At 46.0% G+C, this 19,036-nt stretch overlaps 1 protein-coding gene across 2 annotated transcripts; it reads right to left on the bottom strand.

Annotated features, from left to right (window-relative positions):
- Positions 1-728: 728 nt before the first annotated feature.
- On the bottom strand, positions 729-15,382 carry ZNF365 (zinc finger protein 365). Of its 2 annotated transcripts, XM_015866258.3 has the most exons (4): positions 14,469-15,382; positions 7,912-8,092; positions 5,164-5,201; positions 729-2,964 (listed from the first exon to the last, which is right to left on the bottom strand). In XM_015866258.3, the coding sequence occupies exons 1-4, from the start codon at positions 15,173-15,175 to the stop codon at positions 2,718-2,720; spliced, it is 1,173 nt and encodes a 390-aa protein (XP_015721744.2). In that variant the 5' UTR covers positions 15,176-15,382; the 3' UTR covers positions 729-2,717. The 2 variants fall into 2 exon arrangements, with proteins under 2 accessions (XP_015721744.2, XP_085410128.1); XM_085554002.1 differs by lacking the exons at positions 729-2,964; positions 5,164-5,201; positions 7,912-8,092 and adding an exon at positions 11,562-11,769 and having other exon boundaries at positions 14,469-15,327.
- Positions 15,383-19,036: the final 3,654 nt, after the last annotated feature.

The raw sequence follows: 19,036 nt of genomic DNA, 5'->3' as shown, positions 1-19,036 counted from the left end.
AACCACTTCAGACAGGATGTATGGAAATAATCAGCATTAGCCTGATGTAAGAACAAATAGAGGCAACTATTTGGTGACGCAGAATAAAGACAGAGAATAGTGGGACTCCACTCAAGGAGACCGAAAGAGCTGGTGGCATTGGAAGAGATTATTAGAGATGATACAAGTGCTAATTTGTTTGGCTTGGTAACTGCTCTAATTGGCCGCCATCCCGCTGAGTACAAATATCTAGCTGAATATTTCCAGTAACTCTTGAAAACAAAAGAAATGTCTTTAGATCTGCTGTGGCAGGAGAAGGCTGTTTTTACTACTGAGATGGGGGGAGAGGGAACCAATACTGTCAAGTGCTTCAAAAATGCACTCTCTTTGGCTGGCAGGGGCATCTCAGAATCATTGTGGTTTGTGCGTGAAGAGCTCTCATTAGAGGTCTGGGTTTCAATTAGTCTCTTGCTTTCCGGGCTGGTAGCATTACATGTGTTAGAACATTTTGTTTTTAGCAAAGGTCACCTGTAAGGGCCCAGCCTGCACACGTGCTGCTCTGAGCTGGCTTTAGTTATGGACAAGGTGCTCTAAAAATGTCTGGGAACTGGGCATCCAGCTCCTCCTGAATCTCCCTTTGTGTGAGGATCAGGCCAAAGTCAAAAGGGGACTATTCCTTGCTGTCTCTTTCTCCCTGTTAGATAGGCTTTTGTAGACACATTGTATTTTCACTAAGTTAAACAACACCGTAACTGAGAAATATAACTTTATTATTAGAATGTTTATACTCTAAAAACTTTTATCTGGGGTTACAGTGCAATCCAATTTCTCTTCAGTTAGCTAACCCAGCATCTGTTCAGCAAGTAACTATAAATTAGGATTTGAAAAGTTTAGGAACATGCAACTTCTTTTACTCTCTTTTTTTCTCTTCCCCCCCCAAAAAAGGACAACTTACAGTCAAGGTTTTGGCGCAATAAATAATAAAATAAATATCTAATTAGTGAACTAGTAGTTGCACTTAACTTTGGTGACAAACAGAGTAGATAGGCATGTAAAAATAATACTTTTAGTGCCAAGTGAATTAAGGAATGGAATATAAAGATCACTTTCATTATCCTCAAAAAAGGGCTTTCATGTCTGTAGGAAGTGGGAGCAGAAGAAATCAAAGGCAGTTCCTATGACGTGGTTTGCCTAAGACTGTTCTCATTACACACGACCTGACCAAAACCCATGCAACACAACTGACAAATCCTTTCCACCACAATGTTTAGCGTAAGGCCAAGCGTGGCCTTGTGACACAGTTAAATATTAAAATGTCATTGCAAACTAAATACCTGAATTTGTTTCACACTGTGACTTTCTATTCAAACAGTGTTGAGAATCTTTAAACATACATCTGATTGTTCCACAAACACCACTGAAAATGAAGGTGAGGAATAATACTCTTTCTTTACTCAGCTACTTTCCGGGAGCTCCGTGCACTGACAGATGTATGACATCTGTAGTTACCTGATCTGAGCTAACAGACTGGTCATCTGCTCTAAAAATATTGCAGCTCAGGTGCTTATTGCAGCAGTAATCATAGCGACACGCTGTCTTTTAAAACTCATTTCTGTTTACAGTCAGTTATAAAAATGAAAAACATTTGTCACAAGTCTCTAGACACGTACTGTAAAAATCACCTTCCACAAAAACAATTTACATCTGTTATATGAGCATTTAAAAATAAATTACGCGGACTTGTCCCACCTATTCTTTTTCTCGAGAAAACAAATCCCATCGGTAACATGGACAGGATGTTCCTATTTGTAAACATGGTATGAGGATTCATGTCACAAAAAAAACCTATACACATGGAAAACTCATCTTGATATATACTCTGGTGAGTAAGGATCCTTTTAATTGGCACAAACCACTGTAAACACAGGAATTCCTATCCTGCAGTCTTCCGTACTCTTGGGTTTGCAGCTGAAATTCCAGAATCTATTCTCCTTGGAAGGATTCTTCATGAAGATCTGAAGGGTTTCAGTTACGATCACAGCCGCTCCATCCCTCTCATGCCCCACAACAAGCACAGACTCACGCAGGGTGCCATGCAATGCAGTGTGCTGCTCTGCTCTGCCACTTGCTGCCCTCCAGCTGCTGCTGCTTGCTGCCAGCTGCCACCCAGGCTCAGCGCGCTCCGTGCAGGTGGGGGCTACACTGCCAGGTCTGGAGAAGCACCCAAAAGGCAGGGTAGCAATCTGCTGCTATTAACAGCCTCCAAGCAACTCAAGTAAGCTTTCTGCATCTAAGTACGCCTGTGCAGGTAGCAGTTAATCATTGATCTTATACCTGCCTGGGCTGGAAGAGTGACTATTTGAGTGCCGATTAAATGGATTCTTCTGAACTTCAGCAACAGCATAGATGGAAAATAAATCAAGCCACATGCTGCCACTAAAATAATTAAACATACAGCCACAGTATTGCTCCGCAAGATAACTGTAGTCATTTAAAATAAGCTCTATAAATAAATAAATAGATAGAAAACCCTCTGTGTAAACTGAATAAAATGTCCCTTCTCTTTTAGTGCCCAAAGAGGGAATGGCGTTACTAAGTATTATAAATATGCCATATTGTATATATTCCCTTATATTATATTTGATATGTTCTGTGTGGCCAGATGGATAGGAAAAAGTGGGATGATTAACTTCATTCAATATTGGTTCTGCCGAAGCCAAGCTCCTGTGTTACTGCTCCTATAGCTGTTTGGTCTTTTTACCCATCTTGGACTTTGCACTCAATTTCCGGGCAGAGCAAACTGGTTCACCCTTCTTTTGTGCTCTCCATATTTCTCTTGGGCAATCAACAGGTTCATAGAAGTATCTGACTGGCTGCAGGCTGGTTTTCTCTTCCTTTGCTTTTTTTAGCAAACATCTTCCTTTCTGAAAGGAATGAGGCTTTGCGTCAGGGATGTTATATGAAGTGTGTTGACTTCCTCTGCTCCTGAAATTAATAATAACAATTAACAATAATTATTACTCAATCCTTCAATGTGAGAGGTGTCCACAATATCCCAAACCCATATAATTCTGAATGCAGAAAACAGCCTTGTTTTACAGGGCCAGACTGAAAGTTAAAAACAACTGCAATATGAATTCCATTTCTCAATACTTAAAAGCATCCCTCACTACACGAGCTCCTACACGTTACCGGTGGACCCTTCATGTATCTTCACCTCGACTAGCATTCAGGATATGATTCTGCTGATACTGGAGTGCTGTCACCTTGCTCAGGTCTACATCCTCTTTAAAGGAATGTTAACATTCAAAATAACTCTCCGCAAAGAACAGCTGTCCCTGCAGTCTTTGGAAGACCATGTTGGCTCCAATGACAGCAGAAAGCAGGTGCAAGAACTGTGAGGTCTGCTAGTGGGATCTGAGGATACCTCTGTAGCTCAGGAAGCTCAACTGCTTCTTTGCTGGCCACCCAGCTTCGAACTCTTTAGATCTGCTTTAGGCTGCAGTATGAAAGGGGAGAAGAGGAAAGGAGAATAAAGAAATTGGTGTGAAGGTGGGTACAAAATTTTATAAGCCAAAGTAAGCTGAATTCTTTATTCTCTCTGTGATGATTCAGGCCCAGTAGGAGATGATGAAATTGATGAGCTCAGGCCGTTACATGTGTGGTGCTGTGCAAGCAGAGCCAAGCTTTCTGCTCTGTGATTTTATCTTTAAGCCACAGCTCAACTAAGAATATTACAGTCCCTTTTAACATCATCTCAAAATATTTTAGAAGAGGTACATGTGGTGTAACAGCATTACTATGGGTGCAGGCACTAGCTGCTACAATCAATGAGAAGAGCACATGTGCTGCCTCTTAAGAGTTCCCACAGGGATATTTTTGTTAGTTTGCTGTGTCTGGAAACCACCTATCTGCTATTAATTGTCCTGGGAGTTAAGCAATATTGCACACTGACAAAGCCAGCTTTGGAAAAAGCTGCAGCTTGTGAGTGCCACAATAACAGCCTCCCCCATAAGGATGTACAACCTCACTTTGTTCTCCCCGTGCCATTCTCCTTGATTTACAGCAATAGTCACCAATACTGAACTGTCCAACCTAACACTTTTCTGGCTGTGCCCCTTCCCCTCCTCTACACGTAATTGCACAGGGACCCTCTGTTTCAAATACAAATGTGGTACCAACACACGTGGTTCAAACTCATATGTGGTACCAACAAAATCTGTTCCTCTTCATGTGTCTTTTTCCTTCAAATCTGGCCCCATTTCAAGGCTGCTTTTTGAAAAATCAGAGTTTGCCTTCACCTACAGAACGGGCAGAGCAAAATAAAACTCCCCTGCCCCTCTGAGCATCTTCTCCTCTATGTTTCATGGGACAAGTTAAAATATCCTTAATCTGATCATTCAGAATAAAGGGGCTACCACTGAATGCTGGTTTTGGCAGTGCCTTTTGAAAGGGGAGCTTTATCAGCAGTTAAACAGAAACCTCTGAACAGTTTCACACGTGCCTTTGCGCTCTAAAATGTGCTACATTTAGACCAGAGGCTTCTCAAGTGGAAGGACTCAGCTCACCAAATCAGTAACTAACTTAACTGGTTTTATTACATTTCTATCTTCCTTGATTACCATCATATTATAGCAACTACAGGCCTGAAAAGAAAATACAAAGTCACTCGTACCTTAGGAAAACAGCCCAGATTAGTTCTGCTGCTCCCAGAACAGCTGCTTGAGTAACCTGAGATGTTGTTAGCACCAATATTTTCTGAGAACACTTGCCTGTTTACACGTGATTTTTAAGTCGACAGTGTTACTGTCAGTTAGGAAATGACAACTGTCTCTCTCCTACCTACAGAATGTTACAGATATTTTCAGCCAAATCCTGGTCTGTGTTTACCAAACAGACTCCGGAACTGTAGTGTTGCAATAGGCTAGTAGAGTTCAATGGGAAAGTCATTTATTTTACATAAAATTATTCTTTTCTCCTTTAAAAATATTTCATTTTATTATGATTTGGCAGTAATTTGGTATTCTTCTATTACGTCACATAATGATGGACCACCCTCAGGTATAGAACCTGATCAAACCCAACCTGATTCAGGCTCTGGGTTCAATTTGAAACGCAAAAGCAACAATGTAAGCACAGCAAGTTACATCTCTAGGTAAGAAAAGAATAAGAAGACATACGTACAGGCATCTGGGTTTCTTGTTTAATGAAATGTCTGTAAACTGCAAGGAAAACAGAAAGAGAAAATGTATTAATATTAAATTATCAAGTAGCTGAGATGTGGGGGTAAAATACATGTAATTTAGTCTTCAAAATCCCGTTTCTATTCACACCTCCTGTTAGCACTAAAAGAATATTCATGAAAGAAATTTAGAAAAAAACCTTCTTGCAGATTATTATTGCTCCAATTTATTTTGTTTTTAAAACTTTGTGGTTGGAATTTCTCCCCACTATTTTTATCCTAATGATAATCACAGTAAACTGCTAAGCAAGTGTGGGCTGAACAGAGATGCTTCACATAAGATTAAGCAGTACGGAACAATAAGAAGTAATTACTATGTTGAAGACAATTAACAAGGGACAGTGCTTGAATAAGCTGTATTAAATTAATTTTTTCTCAGACCCCTTAATTTTGCAGTGATAACATTTCCTTTATATGAGCAGCTAGGAAGCTTCAGCTACCAGCCCCTGGCTTTCCTGCAGCAGCACTCAAGGCTGGTGAATGAGAACAGAAGTGTTTCTTGCTCTTCCCACCCCAAATCTCAATATTAAGTAGGGACAGTGTAGTTGCAGTGTTGGCACAACTTTGCAGGGCTTTGTTTTTTACAAGAGGTTGGTTGACAGCTTGGTATCACTTTATCTAGCCCCTCTTTCACTGGGGGTCAGGAAAGGAAGCGCTTAATACCAGCTCAGCCTAACGCAGTCTGGGTACCGCCTGGCTTCTTATCATTGATCTCCTGTCAGTATCTCTACTCTGAGCCTTTGAGTATCATTTAATGAAGTCACTGAGCCAAGCAAATGTTCCCTGTGTCCCTGGTATTGTCCACACTTTGCAGATGGACTCGTGCCCAGCCTGACTTTGCTGTCATCTGTCTTGGATAGGAGTCTGGAGCCATCCCATGGTGTGCTTTTCTGTAATTACCTCCTGAAGGTCAGGCTGGTCAATATTTGGATGGGTGACCTGAAAGGAATGCTGAAGTCACTCAGAAAGCAGGTCAGCTGCCTTAAAATTCACTGCCTTCCCCAGGGAACACTGCTGAGCCAAGGATCCCGGTAAACACATCAAGAGTATGGGAGAAGATTTAATACTGAGATCCATCTTTACAGCCCCCCTCAAGAATCTCACAGACGCTGGCTGAGATGTCTTATGCAACATTTCAGCACATCTACATTTATTTGGCTCTTGCCTATAGGTCTTTGTCTTCCAAGTGGTTAGGGGAACCTTTGCTTTCCACCACTAGGTGCCTGTTTATTACAGTGCCTGATGAAATGCCTCTCATCTCACCTCCATGAGGAAGAGTGACTATTTAACACAGATAATACAGGGTATTCACTGGAATTGAAATTCACTGTGGAAGTCATGTGGATAAAACTTGCCACAAAAATATAATGCACTGTAGGGAAAACACCGAGTTTTAGCAGTAATAATGAGAATAGTTATTCTTAAAAGCAATGTTCTGCCAGAAGTGGTTTCTAGTCTGTGAAGTCTGATGTGGAATCTGCTCACTCTTCCTACAAGTCCCTGACAAGCAAGCAAGCTGAACTGCTAGCAGGCTTACATGTCTGCTGTGGGGATCCATCTCTTTCCTGAAAATCTTCACAATCTCCAAAAAACTGTCAGTATGTGATGCAAGGGAAAGTGTTTCCAGCAAAGCCAAATAGCCAAAGCTGGAAAAAAATAACAATCTGGCGAATATTTAATTACTATCTTCTCTCCCTTTCCCATCTCTAGATGCTCTCATCCTCTCTGTTCCTTTCTTTGTTCAAAGAGAAATAAAGTCTGGCTTAGGTGGAGTTAAGATAGGATGAACTATGCTTCTATGTATTGTTCCCTCAACCTTTTCCACACTGCTGCAGCCCCGAGAAGTTCATTAAATGTTCTCTGGCCAGTAAGTCTACCCATCTGGCCATCCCAAGCCAGTGCAAGACCCACCCTGCTTTTCATTCCCAGTTTACTGCTTCAAGTCTGACCTATTATTCAAAGTCCCACAGCTGGTTCTGCAGGAAACCACAGCAAGAGCAAGGATTAGGGTGTGTTTGGTCACTAACAGCACCGTGGTTTTCACATGGCACAGTGCCTTACCACCACTTCTACTTTTCCCACCCTTTGCCAGGTTAGCTGTTCTGCCAGGTTAATTTTTCTGCTGTATGACCACCAGGACCCATGAACTGCCAGTTCAGCATCAGTATCAGTAAGGAGGAAGGAAGCACCAGCCTTGTTTTGTGTGGCTTTGTGTAGCAGCAGCACTTACAGTTATCGCCATTCTTTCCATCCCTAATGTACCAGTTCCTGACTGCAGCTGTAAAGCCACAAAGCTGAAGTTTTCGTCTGCCTGCTGCCTTTGTTCTCTGTCCTATGATCAGGTTATGCGAGGTTACAAATCCAGATTGTTTTCCACACCACCATCAGATCATCAGAGCTCTAAGCAGCAAACAAAACTCACATGAGTGAGACTTTTCAGGTTTCAATACGAGGTACAGAATTGTTTGAAACTTACCTTTTATTGCCTAACACACGCTCCACGTGTGGCATGACAAATACGTGAAGTGGTGGTTAAAACATAAATAAACATAAGTCTAAAGAAATGTTGTACAAACCCAAACCTGTCTGGAGCAGCAATTAGCTTGTCTCACTGAGCCTACTCACATTCAAAGCTGAGCACTTTCCCCTGAGCGGTGGGTGACAATTAATGAAAGAACTTGCTGGCTTACCACGTGGTCACTGCCACCCGTGTGGTTGCACGCAATCTGCTGATTTTGGTAATACTCTAGCTGCCTTTCTGCCAGATCCACACGCTGCAACAGGTTCTCGATGAAGTGCTGCAGTCTGGCTTTTCCCCTCACTTCTTTTTCTGCCGCTTCTTCAAGGAAGTGGTTGAAAGTAACAACTTCTCTGTAAGACAAAAAGATTGCAGAGAGGTAACAAATAATGGGAGGGGCTCTGGTCTCGCTGCTGTCAAAGAATTATTGATGCTTCCCCCTTTCTTCATGGTGATTTGCCACGATGACTAATTACCATCCTCCTTTATTAAGGGATTTCAGCATTTTTTCAAACACTGAGTGAAGATCTGGAACTCTGAATGTTGAATTCAAGTTTATAGGCAGTGGGTTTGAGTGTTTTTGTCCCATTACTAGATCTCTTGCAAACAGTCTTGTTGGTCTGCAGGCCACTGGACAGAAATGTTGTTATCATTAAGCACCACCATTCACCTCTTGTAGTCCCTGGACGCAGCCACCTATCTGAAAACAGATCCACCTTCTCCTTTTCTATTTAGAAATGTGCCTGTCTGACCTGAATCATGAAGTGTATGGAATCTTCCAGGCTCATCGCAGTCTTACAGAAGGTTAATGTAGCTGCTGTGGTAGTTCCTAACTTAAAAGAGCTACTGTGGCCACTGAGCTCCATTCTGGTTGTAATCCTGCAAGTAGTTCCAAGAGCCGTGTTGGGATTTGGAACTAGTGGGAATATAGGAGATTAAGAGAGAATCTAGAGATGATCAGGCAAGGAGTATGTGTGTGGGAAGACCAAGTTTTAGGTCAGGAGTTCAGAAATATTTCTTGTAACACAATTGGAAGCAACAGATAGCACTGCTGACTCGGAAAGATCTCAGCTGTGCAGAAACAGAGCTCATTTGGAAGGGCTCTGCATACTGGTGATACACAGGCTGCCATTTGGGCCTCTTCTTTCAGGAGCTCTGAGTGGGAGACGTTTGGTTACAGTGAGCCACATATTATGAAAAATGGCAAATCTGGGCATGCAGGATTTCCCCAGTTAATAAAGCCTGGATAAACAGCTCCTACTCTGCCAATGAAGCCGTGCTTTTTTGCTTTGTACAGAACTTAGGGTGTGGGAGTTGGGAGAACCAATGCCTGCCAAACGAAAAAGAGCATGATTAGTTCATGTTCATTTGAAATACAGCGCCTGAGATTAAAAGCATTTTAAGCTTAAACTGGGAAATGCTTTGTAGCAGTAATAGCCTTTCAGAGCTTTGTTTGTTTATAACAAATCCAAAGCCTCTCTGCATTTCATCAAAGATTAACTCAGCATTGTTGCAGACAATTATTATCTTAAGTGTGCTGTTTTTGCCTTATGAAGTTAGGCACAAGTAGTCAGCTATGCAGATCTGCCATTTAGACTTCAAGCTGCATCAGTCTGTTCTAGACCACAGCGGAGAGCATCCATGGGTTGTACACATGGATGATCTAGTGGTAGGAATGAGCTATAAACCAGCACATATTTTTTTGGATGAGAACATTTGTGAATGTTAGTTTATATTAACTTACCCACAAAATCTGGCCTAAGAAATGGAGAGGTGCCTGCTTGTTAAGCTCTGCCAACCCTTTCTAGTTTTAGGGCTGTGACTGTGCTTGTTCAGAGTGACGTGGTAATAAAGAGCCATCAAAGAATGCATAGGAAGAAGCTAATCTAAACTCACAGAGACCATGTTTAAGACGTTATTGTCACCTCACTTACAGCACTGCAATTCCTTTCATTTCACAATTCCACTCTGGATTTATGAAGCTGATGGCACTCCAACAGGCTCCTCTTTGCAGTGGATGGGAAACTCAAAGGACAGAAATTTATTAGGGTGGAGAACTGTGCGTGGTCTGCAATGCTGCTGGCCTTCTAGCTGGGGCCCGTCACTATCAGACTGCGTAGAATGACAGTCTCCTTCCTGTTTATAAGCTCCCCAGAACTACTGGAAGGCTGCAATCAGGTTCTGAGCTCAACAAGTCCAACTCCCTCAACCTTTCTTGCTCAGGGAGGTGCTCCAGTCCTCTGATCATTTTCAGACCTGAAGCGCTGCCCTTTCTGTTTGGAAGTCTCTGCTACCTTAGGCTGACTGTTGTACATCTGCAGCACCTCTGCTATATTAAGGAAAGGTTATGCATTGCTATTAGTTCTCCTGGAACCCTTCTGTTCTCAGTGACACCTCTTTCCCACTCTGCTGTGCTCCTTCATTTTCCTCTGCTCTGTCAGCCTCCAGCCTCTTTTCATTCCACTGCATCCTAGCCTTTAAGAGCTCTGTAAGGTCTAGATCCTGCCACAGCATTTTACAAGTGGAGTACATGATGCTGCAGTTAGGACATATGTAAATTTCCTTAACAGGCAGCAGTGATTTAGTCTGTTTGCCTATAGTTTGCAAGACTTACATTAGCAAACATTGTGTAGCATAATGGTTTGTTGAAGGGCTATGACCAGGCATCAGAGAAAAGAGGCAGTTTCCTCCTTTGTCTCAGGAGCTGCAACCTCCCTCAGGCAAACTCTTTTAGGAGGGGCGAGTGCTCCTTCCCAGGGTGAGTAAAGCAAGAGGGAACAACAAACTATTGACTTATAGTTTGTGTTACCAGGGCAGTTGTTGGCACACGGACCCTGATGCTACTCTTAGTGTTTGCAGATAAACATGCAATACCCAAAGTAGATGCAGAGGCTGGGGCAGCTCCAGCTCCTTAACAACTGACAGTAAGGGATAATGGTTTCACACATTGCAACCAAACCCTCCTACAGACAGATAACACTGGTCCTGGGACTATTTACAGCAACTTTGACACCTGCAACTGCTCTGTAGGCGGACAAGCACAAGGCTCTGTGCCAACTCCGTGCCCAAGTATCAAATCCCTTTACAGAATTTGAATACTTTGAATACCTCTGCCTAAAGCGGACAGAGAAACAAATCCTTTCGTTATTGTACCCGAGGACAGCAGAGTTCCTACCAAAGCAAGTTTTCATTGTGAAAATATTTAAAGCATATACATTCATGAAGTATTAATGCCGCTGACCCGATCCATCATCCCATTGGCGTTACTGCCTAAAGGCTGGCATCTATAACTCATTAGACTGTGGTTTCACATTCCTGCACCAATATCAGCACATCTGATTTAAGAGATTCACACCTCCTCCTCTCGCTGTCCTATCAGTTGCACCCATTCACTGGGTTGTGGTCTAGATCTGAGCCCTGAACTTATTGGAGTGACGCTGTGAAGATTAAAATGCTTTAATTCACAGACCCATTCTGTGGGACACTTGAGCCAGTACAAGCAAGGGGGAGGAGGGGCAATCTCCTGAGTGGGAAGATGAAAGGAGGTGGGGAAGAGGGAGTAGGATGCCTGGAAACCAAGGGTTGAAGAACGACATCTAGCTGTGGGCATATTCTTAGAGTAAAAAGCAAAACTTCTGTTGTACAGCTGAAGCTTGTACTTAAAGGAAAACTGATATTTTAGAGAAAGCATCAGTTGCAGTGGTCTGTAAGAGCTAACTCTAAACCTCACTGTCAAGCTGTTATTTACACCAAATTTCATTAATTGCAAGTTTTCAGTGAAGGCAATGGCAGAAGTAATCACTCACCACAACAGCTATTCTGAAATAGCCCGTTTATTGCAGGCTGTACCTGAGCAGAGGCACAACCAGACAGTCTTAAAACAAGTGTATCAGACCGGTTAAACAAAGTACTGTCAGAGATGACAACTTACTGCACGTATGCCCCTATTAAGAGACCAAGTGGAATTAAGTCACTGCTGAAGGTTTTGCTGTTTTTACACGAGTTCCAGAAGCCAGCCTCTAGCTGTCATCTAGAAGAGGAATTTGTAGGTGGTTTTAGTTTGACTGGGGTGGTTTTTTTTGGTGTCTTATTCTATGCAACCTTATCCCTTTGGGGAAAACGTCCGTGTCTCAGCATTAAGATCACAGTTCTTGTGCTGATTTGCACACTCATTCATCAGATGCTGGACATCTCCTCTTGGGACACCTTTTTAAACTGAATGGTTTGTTTGCTTGTTGCTAAAGGCTTCACCCTGTAGCTATTTCAGCAGAACTGCCCAGAGTCCAGCTGAGAGCAGAACTTCTCTTTGGTAGCTGTGCCTGCTTCTCTACCAGATGTAGCTTTCATTACCACTACTGCCCTCCAGATAATTAAAAAAGGAAAAAAATAAAAGGCAGCTTTGGCCTTTCAGCATTCTAAATGTGATGAGGCTGCAGCACCTGCTGTAAGACTTTTCTGTGCTTAGAGTAATAATGCTTAAACAACGTATTGGTTTCCTTAGTGTGGTACCCACACCTGTCCTACCCCTTACCAGCTGTCAACTTTTTCCTCTAGAAAAGTCTCCAAAGAAGAAGTTATGTGACCTCATCTAAGATTTGAGCTAAAATTTCTTTCCCCTTGTGGATGAACGTATTTTATTTTACCCCCAGGCTGATTTATAGTAGCCATAGTCCAGTCTCTGAGATCTAGAAGTGCGTAATAATATGATTTATGGTTTTTGCATTTCCCTGTTCCATGGTATCTGGTAACCAGGACAATCACTGGAACCAAAGACCGCTTTCCTTCCTTAGGAAGAGCACGATACAGAAATGTTTCTGAGAGAAAGTTGTTTTCTTTTTCCTCCTCAACGAGGAAAGAAAGATAAGTTCTCAGTTATGGTGGTTCAACATCAGTACCACTTCTGAGAAAAGTTATCCATATTTACAAGGCTGCTGTAGGAAAAATAAATAAATAAAAAGTCCAAAGAAACTGATGAAAGCATTTATTTTTGAAGGTCAGCAAGTATCAGAGCAGTCCCTGAGGGCTGCCTTTGACTTTTCACAGTCTGCAGCAAGAACTCCTGCTTCTGCAATTTCCATTAAGCTGCCCTGTTTGGCTTTCTAATCATCTGGACCTCTTCCAGAAATCAAAGTTCAGATCCTCCTTTTTGAAGAAGGTCTTTTTGGCACACCGAATAATTAAACTTTTGAACACAGAAAGGAATGAATATATAGACAGGTCCCAGAAATTACTTTGTCATTCCCCTCATATCGCCCTCATTGTACCTCCATTTCCCCACTTGCTTTTTCCAGGAGGTCTCCTCTTCTGCAGCACTACCAAACACTTCCTGCTTTGTCTCAGGAAGCACGTTTTTCTTGGAGATCAGAAATGGTGCATTTTTCAGCATACCTTGCGTCTAGTTTGGGGAATGGTTCATATCATTTAACTTTGGGTATGTGAAGTTCAGTGTTCCAGCCTCATATGGCTGCTTACCTGAGGTCCCTCTCTAGTCTGCATGACCTTCATGGAGCAATTTCACACTGGGATACTTTTCTAGAACAAGTAGGGTGAATCATGCTGTGAGCCCATAGAGGGAACTTGGCTAGGTGGGAATATCAAAACTGCTTCAAACCATAAGGTATCTTCACAGCTTCCTTCTGCTTTCTTCCTCTCAAATCCCTCTCCCAACTCCCTAATCTCCACTATTATCTTTAGCTTCATCTTGAGTCCTTGAGATGTACTGTCTATGAAGATCACCTGATATTTCAGAATTCGGTAGTACTGTTGAATATCCCCTCAAGGAAGATGGGTTTGAACCCCACCACCTTTGCTGTCCATTCTCCCAAGTGATCTACAGCACAGCCTCTCCGTAATGACTCCTACAGATACAGGAGCCATCAGCACCTTTCCTTTCTAGTCCTTAGATTAAGCTGCAGGAAGGAGCGATGAAAGCCCTCCAAACTTCCCACACTGAACTCCTACACCACCTTCCTTATTTCTCCCAAGATCAGCGTCATGGCAACCAGCATCTCCCTTTGTGAGCTGGTAAACTGGTCTAGAGGCGTTCCATTACCAAGATTCTTCATTTGCAATTCTCTAAAATAAGCAGTGCCGCTCCAAAAAGCCTTAAAGGCTTCATCAAGTGCTGCATAAACTATGTAGATCACGTATAAATAATGTATCAGCTATCACTACGCTTTTCATGGCTGCATCCCAGACATGTTTTTGAGACGGACCAGGTTAGTCAGAATGACTCTGGCAGCTGGATCCTGGTCCTGCCACCGCCTGGTGTTGTAGTTTGCTGTCCAATCCAGCACTGCCTCCAGCATGGCTCTGCTGCTGCACAGCCCAGCTCCATGCATGGCACCCCTCGTGGTGCAATGGCTTCAGGGAAAAGATGCTACTTGGTTTTGCTGCCTATTTCCTACAGCACTGATCCAAGCATCTCTTCCATAGAAGATAATGGATCAGAGGTGTCAGCGTACATCAGACTATGTGCTGATGACAGCTCGTGTGCTTCAACCCCACGAAGCAGGGTCGCACAACAGGCACTAGCCAGTGTCAAAGCCGGTGGCCATGCCTCCAAGTGTGGAAGCCACCCGCTCCAGCCGTGCCTACCTGCCACGGCTTTAGAAACACCACCTTTGGCTGCTGCTGACCGCCAGGCCATTCCTACGCTTACACAGAGACCGAATCTTCCCTTGCTGCTCCCCGGGGCGGCCGGGCGCGCTTACAGGGCTCCCCACTTACTCCTCCTTGCGGTGCAGCTCCTCCTCAGACTCTGTGAGCCGCTGCTTCAAGGCCGCGATCATCTCCACCGCCACGTCCACCTGCCGGCTCAGGGCGCGCTCCCTCCGCTGCACCTCCTGCTTCTTCTGGGAGAGCTGCACGAAGGCCGCCCGCACCTCCAGCAGCTCCGCCGTTTTCTGCGCCAGCTCTTTGGTAAGCTTGTCGATCCGCTTCTCGATCGTTTTGTCCACGGCCTCCACCATCCTGCTGAACTTCTCCCTGACGTGCGCCTCGAACGAGGCCTTGGAGTCGGCGGCGGGCAGGACGGGCGAGGGGAGCCGCGAGCGTGTCGGTCCGGCGGGCCCATAGCCGGCCACGCAGCAGCCGGGGCCCCGCTCGGCCTCCAGCGCCCGCCGGCCCTCGGCGCTGCCGCTCGAGGCGTCGCAGCAGCCGGCGCAGGGCACGTACCGCGTGGCGCCGCCCGGCCCGCAGGGCTCCGGAGGCGAGGCCGGGCCCGCGCCCTTCCGCGGGGACGCGGGGCCGCCTTTGGGCGGAGCGCCCCGCTCCTCGTAGCCGTGGCCGTACTCCAGGTGCGCCCTCAGCGCCGACAGGCTCCGGAACCGGCTGCGCTCGCCGCAGCGCGGGCAGCGGAACGGGAGGCGGGGGCCGGCATCGCCGAGCGCGTCCTGCCAGGGGAAGCCGCTCTGCTCCGCGGCGTCTTGTTGCATCCCTGGCCGGTCCCCGACGGCAGGAAGCGGCCCCGGGCTCGGGGCGAACTTGCCAAACTTTCCGGCCGCCGGCTCGGAGCCGTCGGTCCCGGGGGACGCGGCCGCGGGGCCCCGTTGCCGCCGTCCCGGCCCTGCGGAGCGGCTGCGGGGCCCGGCCCCGTCCCGGCCGCGAGGTGGCCGCCGCGGCCGCGCTCAGCCGGCTCGGCGCCGGGAGCCGTTTGCGGCAGAGCCGTAAATCAGCCCAGCGCCGCCGCACGCACTCGCGGCCGGCAGCCGCCGCGGGGCGGGGAGGGGCGGAGAGCGGCGGGCGGAGACTGCGGGGATCGGGCGTAGCGGGCAGCGGCCGCGGCATCACCCGGCCCTGGGAACGGGCTGTCGGGCAGCGCCCGGCCGCGGGGAGCTGCGGGTTGCGGGCCGTGCCCGGCGCTGCGCGGAGCGGGACGAGCCGCCGTGCGGTGCGGGCTGCCCGGCCTGGGCTCCGGCTCGGTGCGATGGCGCCTGGCCTTGTAGCTGTTTCTGACCTATGTTTAGCGGGCAGAAAGACTGTTCCCGTTAAGGTGGCCCTAACTCACTCTCGGGGCTCCAGGCAGAGGACACTGGTGGTTTTCTCATTGCCAGAAGGAAGGTCTGCCTGGGCGCACTGCCCCACAGTTGGTGAATATGCTTCTCTGCCGATTTTTTATACCGCAGATGCACAGCTGGTGTTAGAAATCATAGAAAACGTGAGCAAAGCTGATGGTAAAGTCACAACCTTCTTGAGGTAGTGCTGAAATGCTCTCCTGGAACCTGGTGCCGAGGGCAGTGTGATGCAGGTTTATTGCTGTGGGAGAGAGCAGTGTGGTAACGTTTAAGTCTGTGCTAATTCATCTCTTCCTTGAATGCGGTGTGCAGGCAATCCTAAACACAGAGAAATCCACTGCATTGATAAGTGCCTTTGATGTGATTAAGACGTTCCCAGTAAATGATTCTCCAGATGGCATATCAAAGGAAGCTGCTCAAATAGCATTTCAGTGCTTCAGATAATCTCTCATGTGTGTGGGCTGGGCTGCAACTTGTTGCTCAGCTTTGTCCTGTGTCACCTTGACGGGCTGTGACTGCCCAGTTTGTCGTGTGGTACAGGAGGGATAGCTCTGAACCACACTCACCTTGGTCCTGGGGTTCCTGGCTGTTCCTTTGTTGGAGGAGAACTTCAGCAGGATCAGATGTACAGTTGTGAACCCGCTTTCTTAGCTGCTATCCCTTGTTCCATTGACTTCTCTGTTGTCTCCATCCTGCACTGCTTCTCCAGGTCAATGCTGATGCTGAGAGATGCAGATGGAAGTGAGGTTCACTCAGCCTGATGGGCTGCTGCCTGGAGCCCCATTCACTTCTAACGCTGACTGTAATGTGAGCCCTTGTGGTCCTGGGGATAGCAAATGTGGATGGCTGTGAGGGAGTCAGGTCAGCTGCAGGCTGACCTATGTGCAGCTGACCTATGTGGCCTGGATCAGTTACATCTGAAGTACCCAGTAATCCTCCATCCAAGATTTCTCAGGGTTAGCTTGTACTGTGGATGCTTGTTTTGCTGGATTGGGATTCTGTTCATCTTCTCCTGGGTGATCCCATCTGGAAGTACAGTTCAGTTGTTTTTTTCAGTAGTCATTGAGGAGCAATCTCACCTTGCTCTAACAATAAGTGTGTGTTCTACAGTGGAGAACGTACATCATAACACGTCTGAGCTTCATCCCCTGTGATTTAAAGCTGGGGTGGGTAGAGCCCAACACTATCGCTCACACAAAGCCCAGATGTACACAGCCATAATGTATGACTCACCTCTGAAATTTTGCCAGGTGCTGGGGGGCATTACCCCAGTTATTTGTATGCATCTCTTTCTTTCAAGATCTCTTTTAAACATTTTGCAGTCAGACTTCCAGAAGGGTAAGTGTTATTTCAGTGAAGCCTGCATGTCCCAGCCTGCCTGGTGCAGTGTGGAAAACCTTCACAGTGTTCAACTTTTTCAGGCAGTGATCTGTACTTGCCATTCCTGGTCCCATAGCTGCTGATTTGGGGTGGGAAACTGATGAGCAGACCTCTTCCTATGTAAATCATGCTTCAGAAGAGAAGTAATGCACGTGCTTTACTGCTGCATACAGATGAGATTTTGGGTTGGGCTCTGGCAAGTACCGCATCCCCCCTCACTGCGCTGTAAATCTGTGTGTGAAATAGGTGCACCTTTCCAGTTCCACTTGTTTGGATGCTGGAAGGTTCGGTGCTTTTCTCAGCGTTTGGGCATGAACTACACATGCACGTGTTACTTGGAGATGCTGAAACTTACCCACATTTAGTATTTATCACCTCCTCTCTTTTTTATTGAAAAGCAGGAATAAAATCTGATGAAAGACCTCAGGAAACCTGTAGGAGCTATTTCAGTGACTCTTACGGTAGTGGTGCTCAGACCAGGACTTGTGTTAGCTTTGTGAGCAGATCAATTCAAAGTGGATCAGACATACAACAAAGTTTATGTTGCTATCACAGACTCCCATGCCACCTAGCAGGAAAAAGACTCTGCAGTGCATTTATGGCAGAATAATTGAGCAGCACAGTACTTACAGCAACACTGAACCAAGAGGAAGAGGAACATACACACTGACTTTGTGTGGCTACCGAGTGCTGGCTAGCTTGTTGCTGCTCTTTAGGGGAGCCTCAGATCTGATCATTGAAAGTCAATTCAGCTTTTGATTATTTTTTTAAAGGTAAAGTCTGCATTTTCCAATGAGTTTTGCTGTCACAACAAGAAGAGGCTGCACGCTGTGTGGCTGCTCTTGCTCCTGCAGCAGTTTGTTGGGCCAAGGCTGACATCAGCTTCCAGCAGACTTTTGGATCTCTTTAGAGATCCTGTAGGCCAGCCCTGTGTGAAGCTTGAAGTTGTTCAACTTTACTCCTCTCTACCTGTACTGTTTCATGCTTTTCTGGTTAGAAAAGGAGAACGGTGTTCGTGTGGGTTGATTTGTGCTGTTCTTCCCATACCCGATGAGAGCTGTCAGGTCACGGCGGTTTGGCTGTGATGTGGTGAGATGGCTGCAGGCATATTTTCTAAAAGACAGAAGATTGAGGAGTGTCAGCTGTGGGCACGGCCTGCCTTCCAGCCATCTGAAGTTTTCCTCAAAAAAAAAAAGTTACTTTGGTTAGCTAGGAGACAAAATAAAATATAACTAACACCTCCAGAGAGAGGAAGAGCTGGAGGAACTTCTTGCAACTGTGTTGCTGTGCTGGGTTTAGTGTGCTCATTATAAAGGGGAAGAGTTGTGTGGGCTCACAGAGCTGGCAGAGCTAGGCTGGGTGCCCACTCCTGGCTGTGTTCTTGATGCAGCCCCTTTTTTTTGCAAATTATTTCTCCTTTTGAGGCTTCTCTTTCTATATAAAAACGGGGACACCCAACGTGGGCTATGTCGGACATGCTCCAGTGGGCAGTGTGAGCTGCTTTGGTAGCGGCCCCATGCTTGGACCTGCCTCTGTGCTGGATGGAGGCTGCTCTGCTGCAAGCAGAGGTCCCAGGGCACCATCACCCTGGGAGGAGGCCTTCAGGGACAGGAACATCTGAAGTTTCTGCTGCCTTTTCCTAGGGGAGTGAAAGTCTGAGCTGTAAGTTGTGAATGAGCACCAGGATGAGCGCAGCCCTGTAACACAGCTGTCTCTCTGCTCCCCAGACTGCTGTCCTTTTCAGATGCTCTGCAGGGCAGCGGCCCTTTGGCAACACCTCTGAGACCTTCAAGTCTGGTATGGGGACAGATAACGGCAGCGCAGAATCACAGCATTGCTGGTGACAGTAGGAACATGGCCACAGCAAAGTTGCCTTACTTAAACCAACTCTGTACAGCAAGG

This window comes from Coturnix japonica, chromosome 8, assembly GCF_054131305.1.
Source record: "Coturnix japonica strain WE chromosome 8, WE-NBRP24, whole genome shotgun sequence".
Taxonomy (NCBI): domain Eukaryota; kingdom Metazoa; phylum Chordata; class Aves; order Galliformes; family Phasianidae; genus Coturnix; species Coturnix japonica.
The sequence above is the reverse complement of the archived record's forward strand: the minus strand, read 5'-3'. Positions and strand labels throughout refer to the sequence as shown.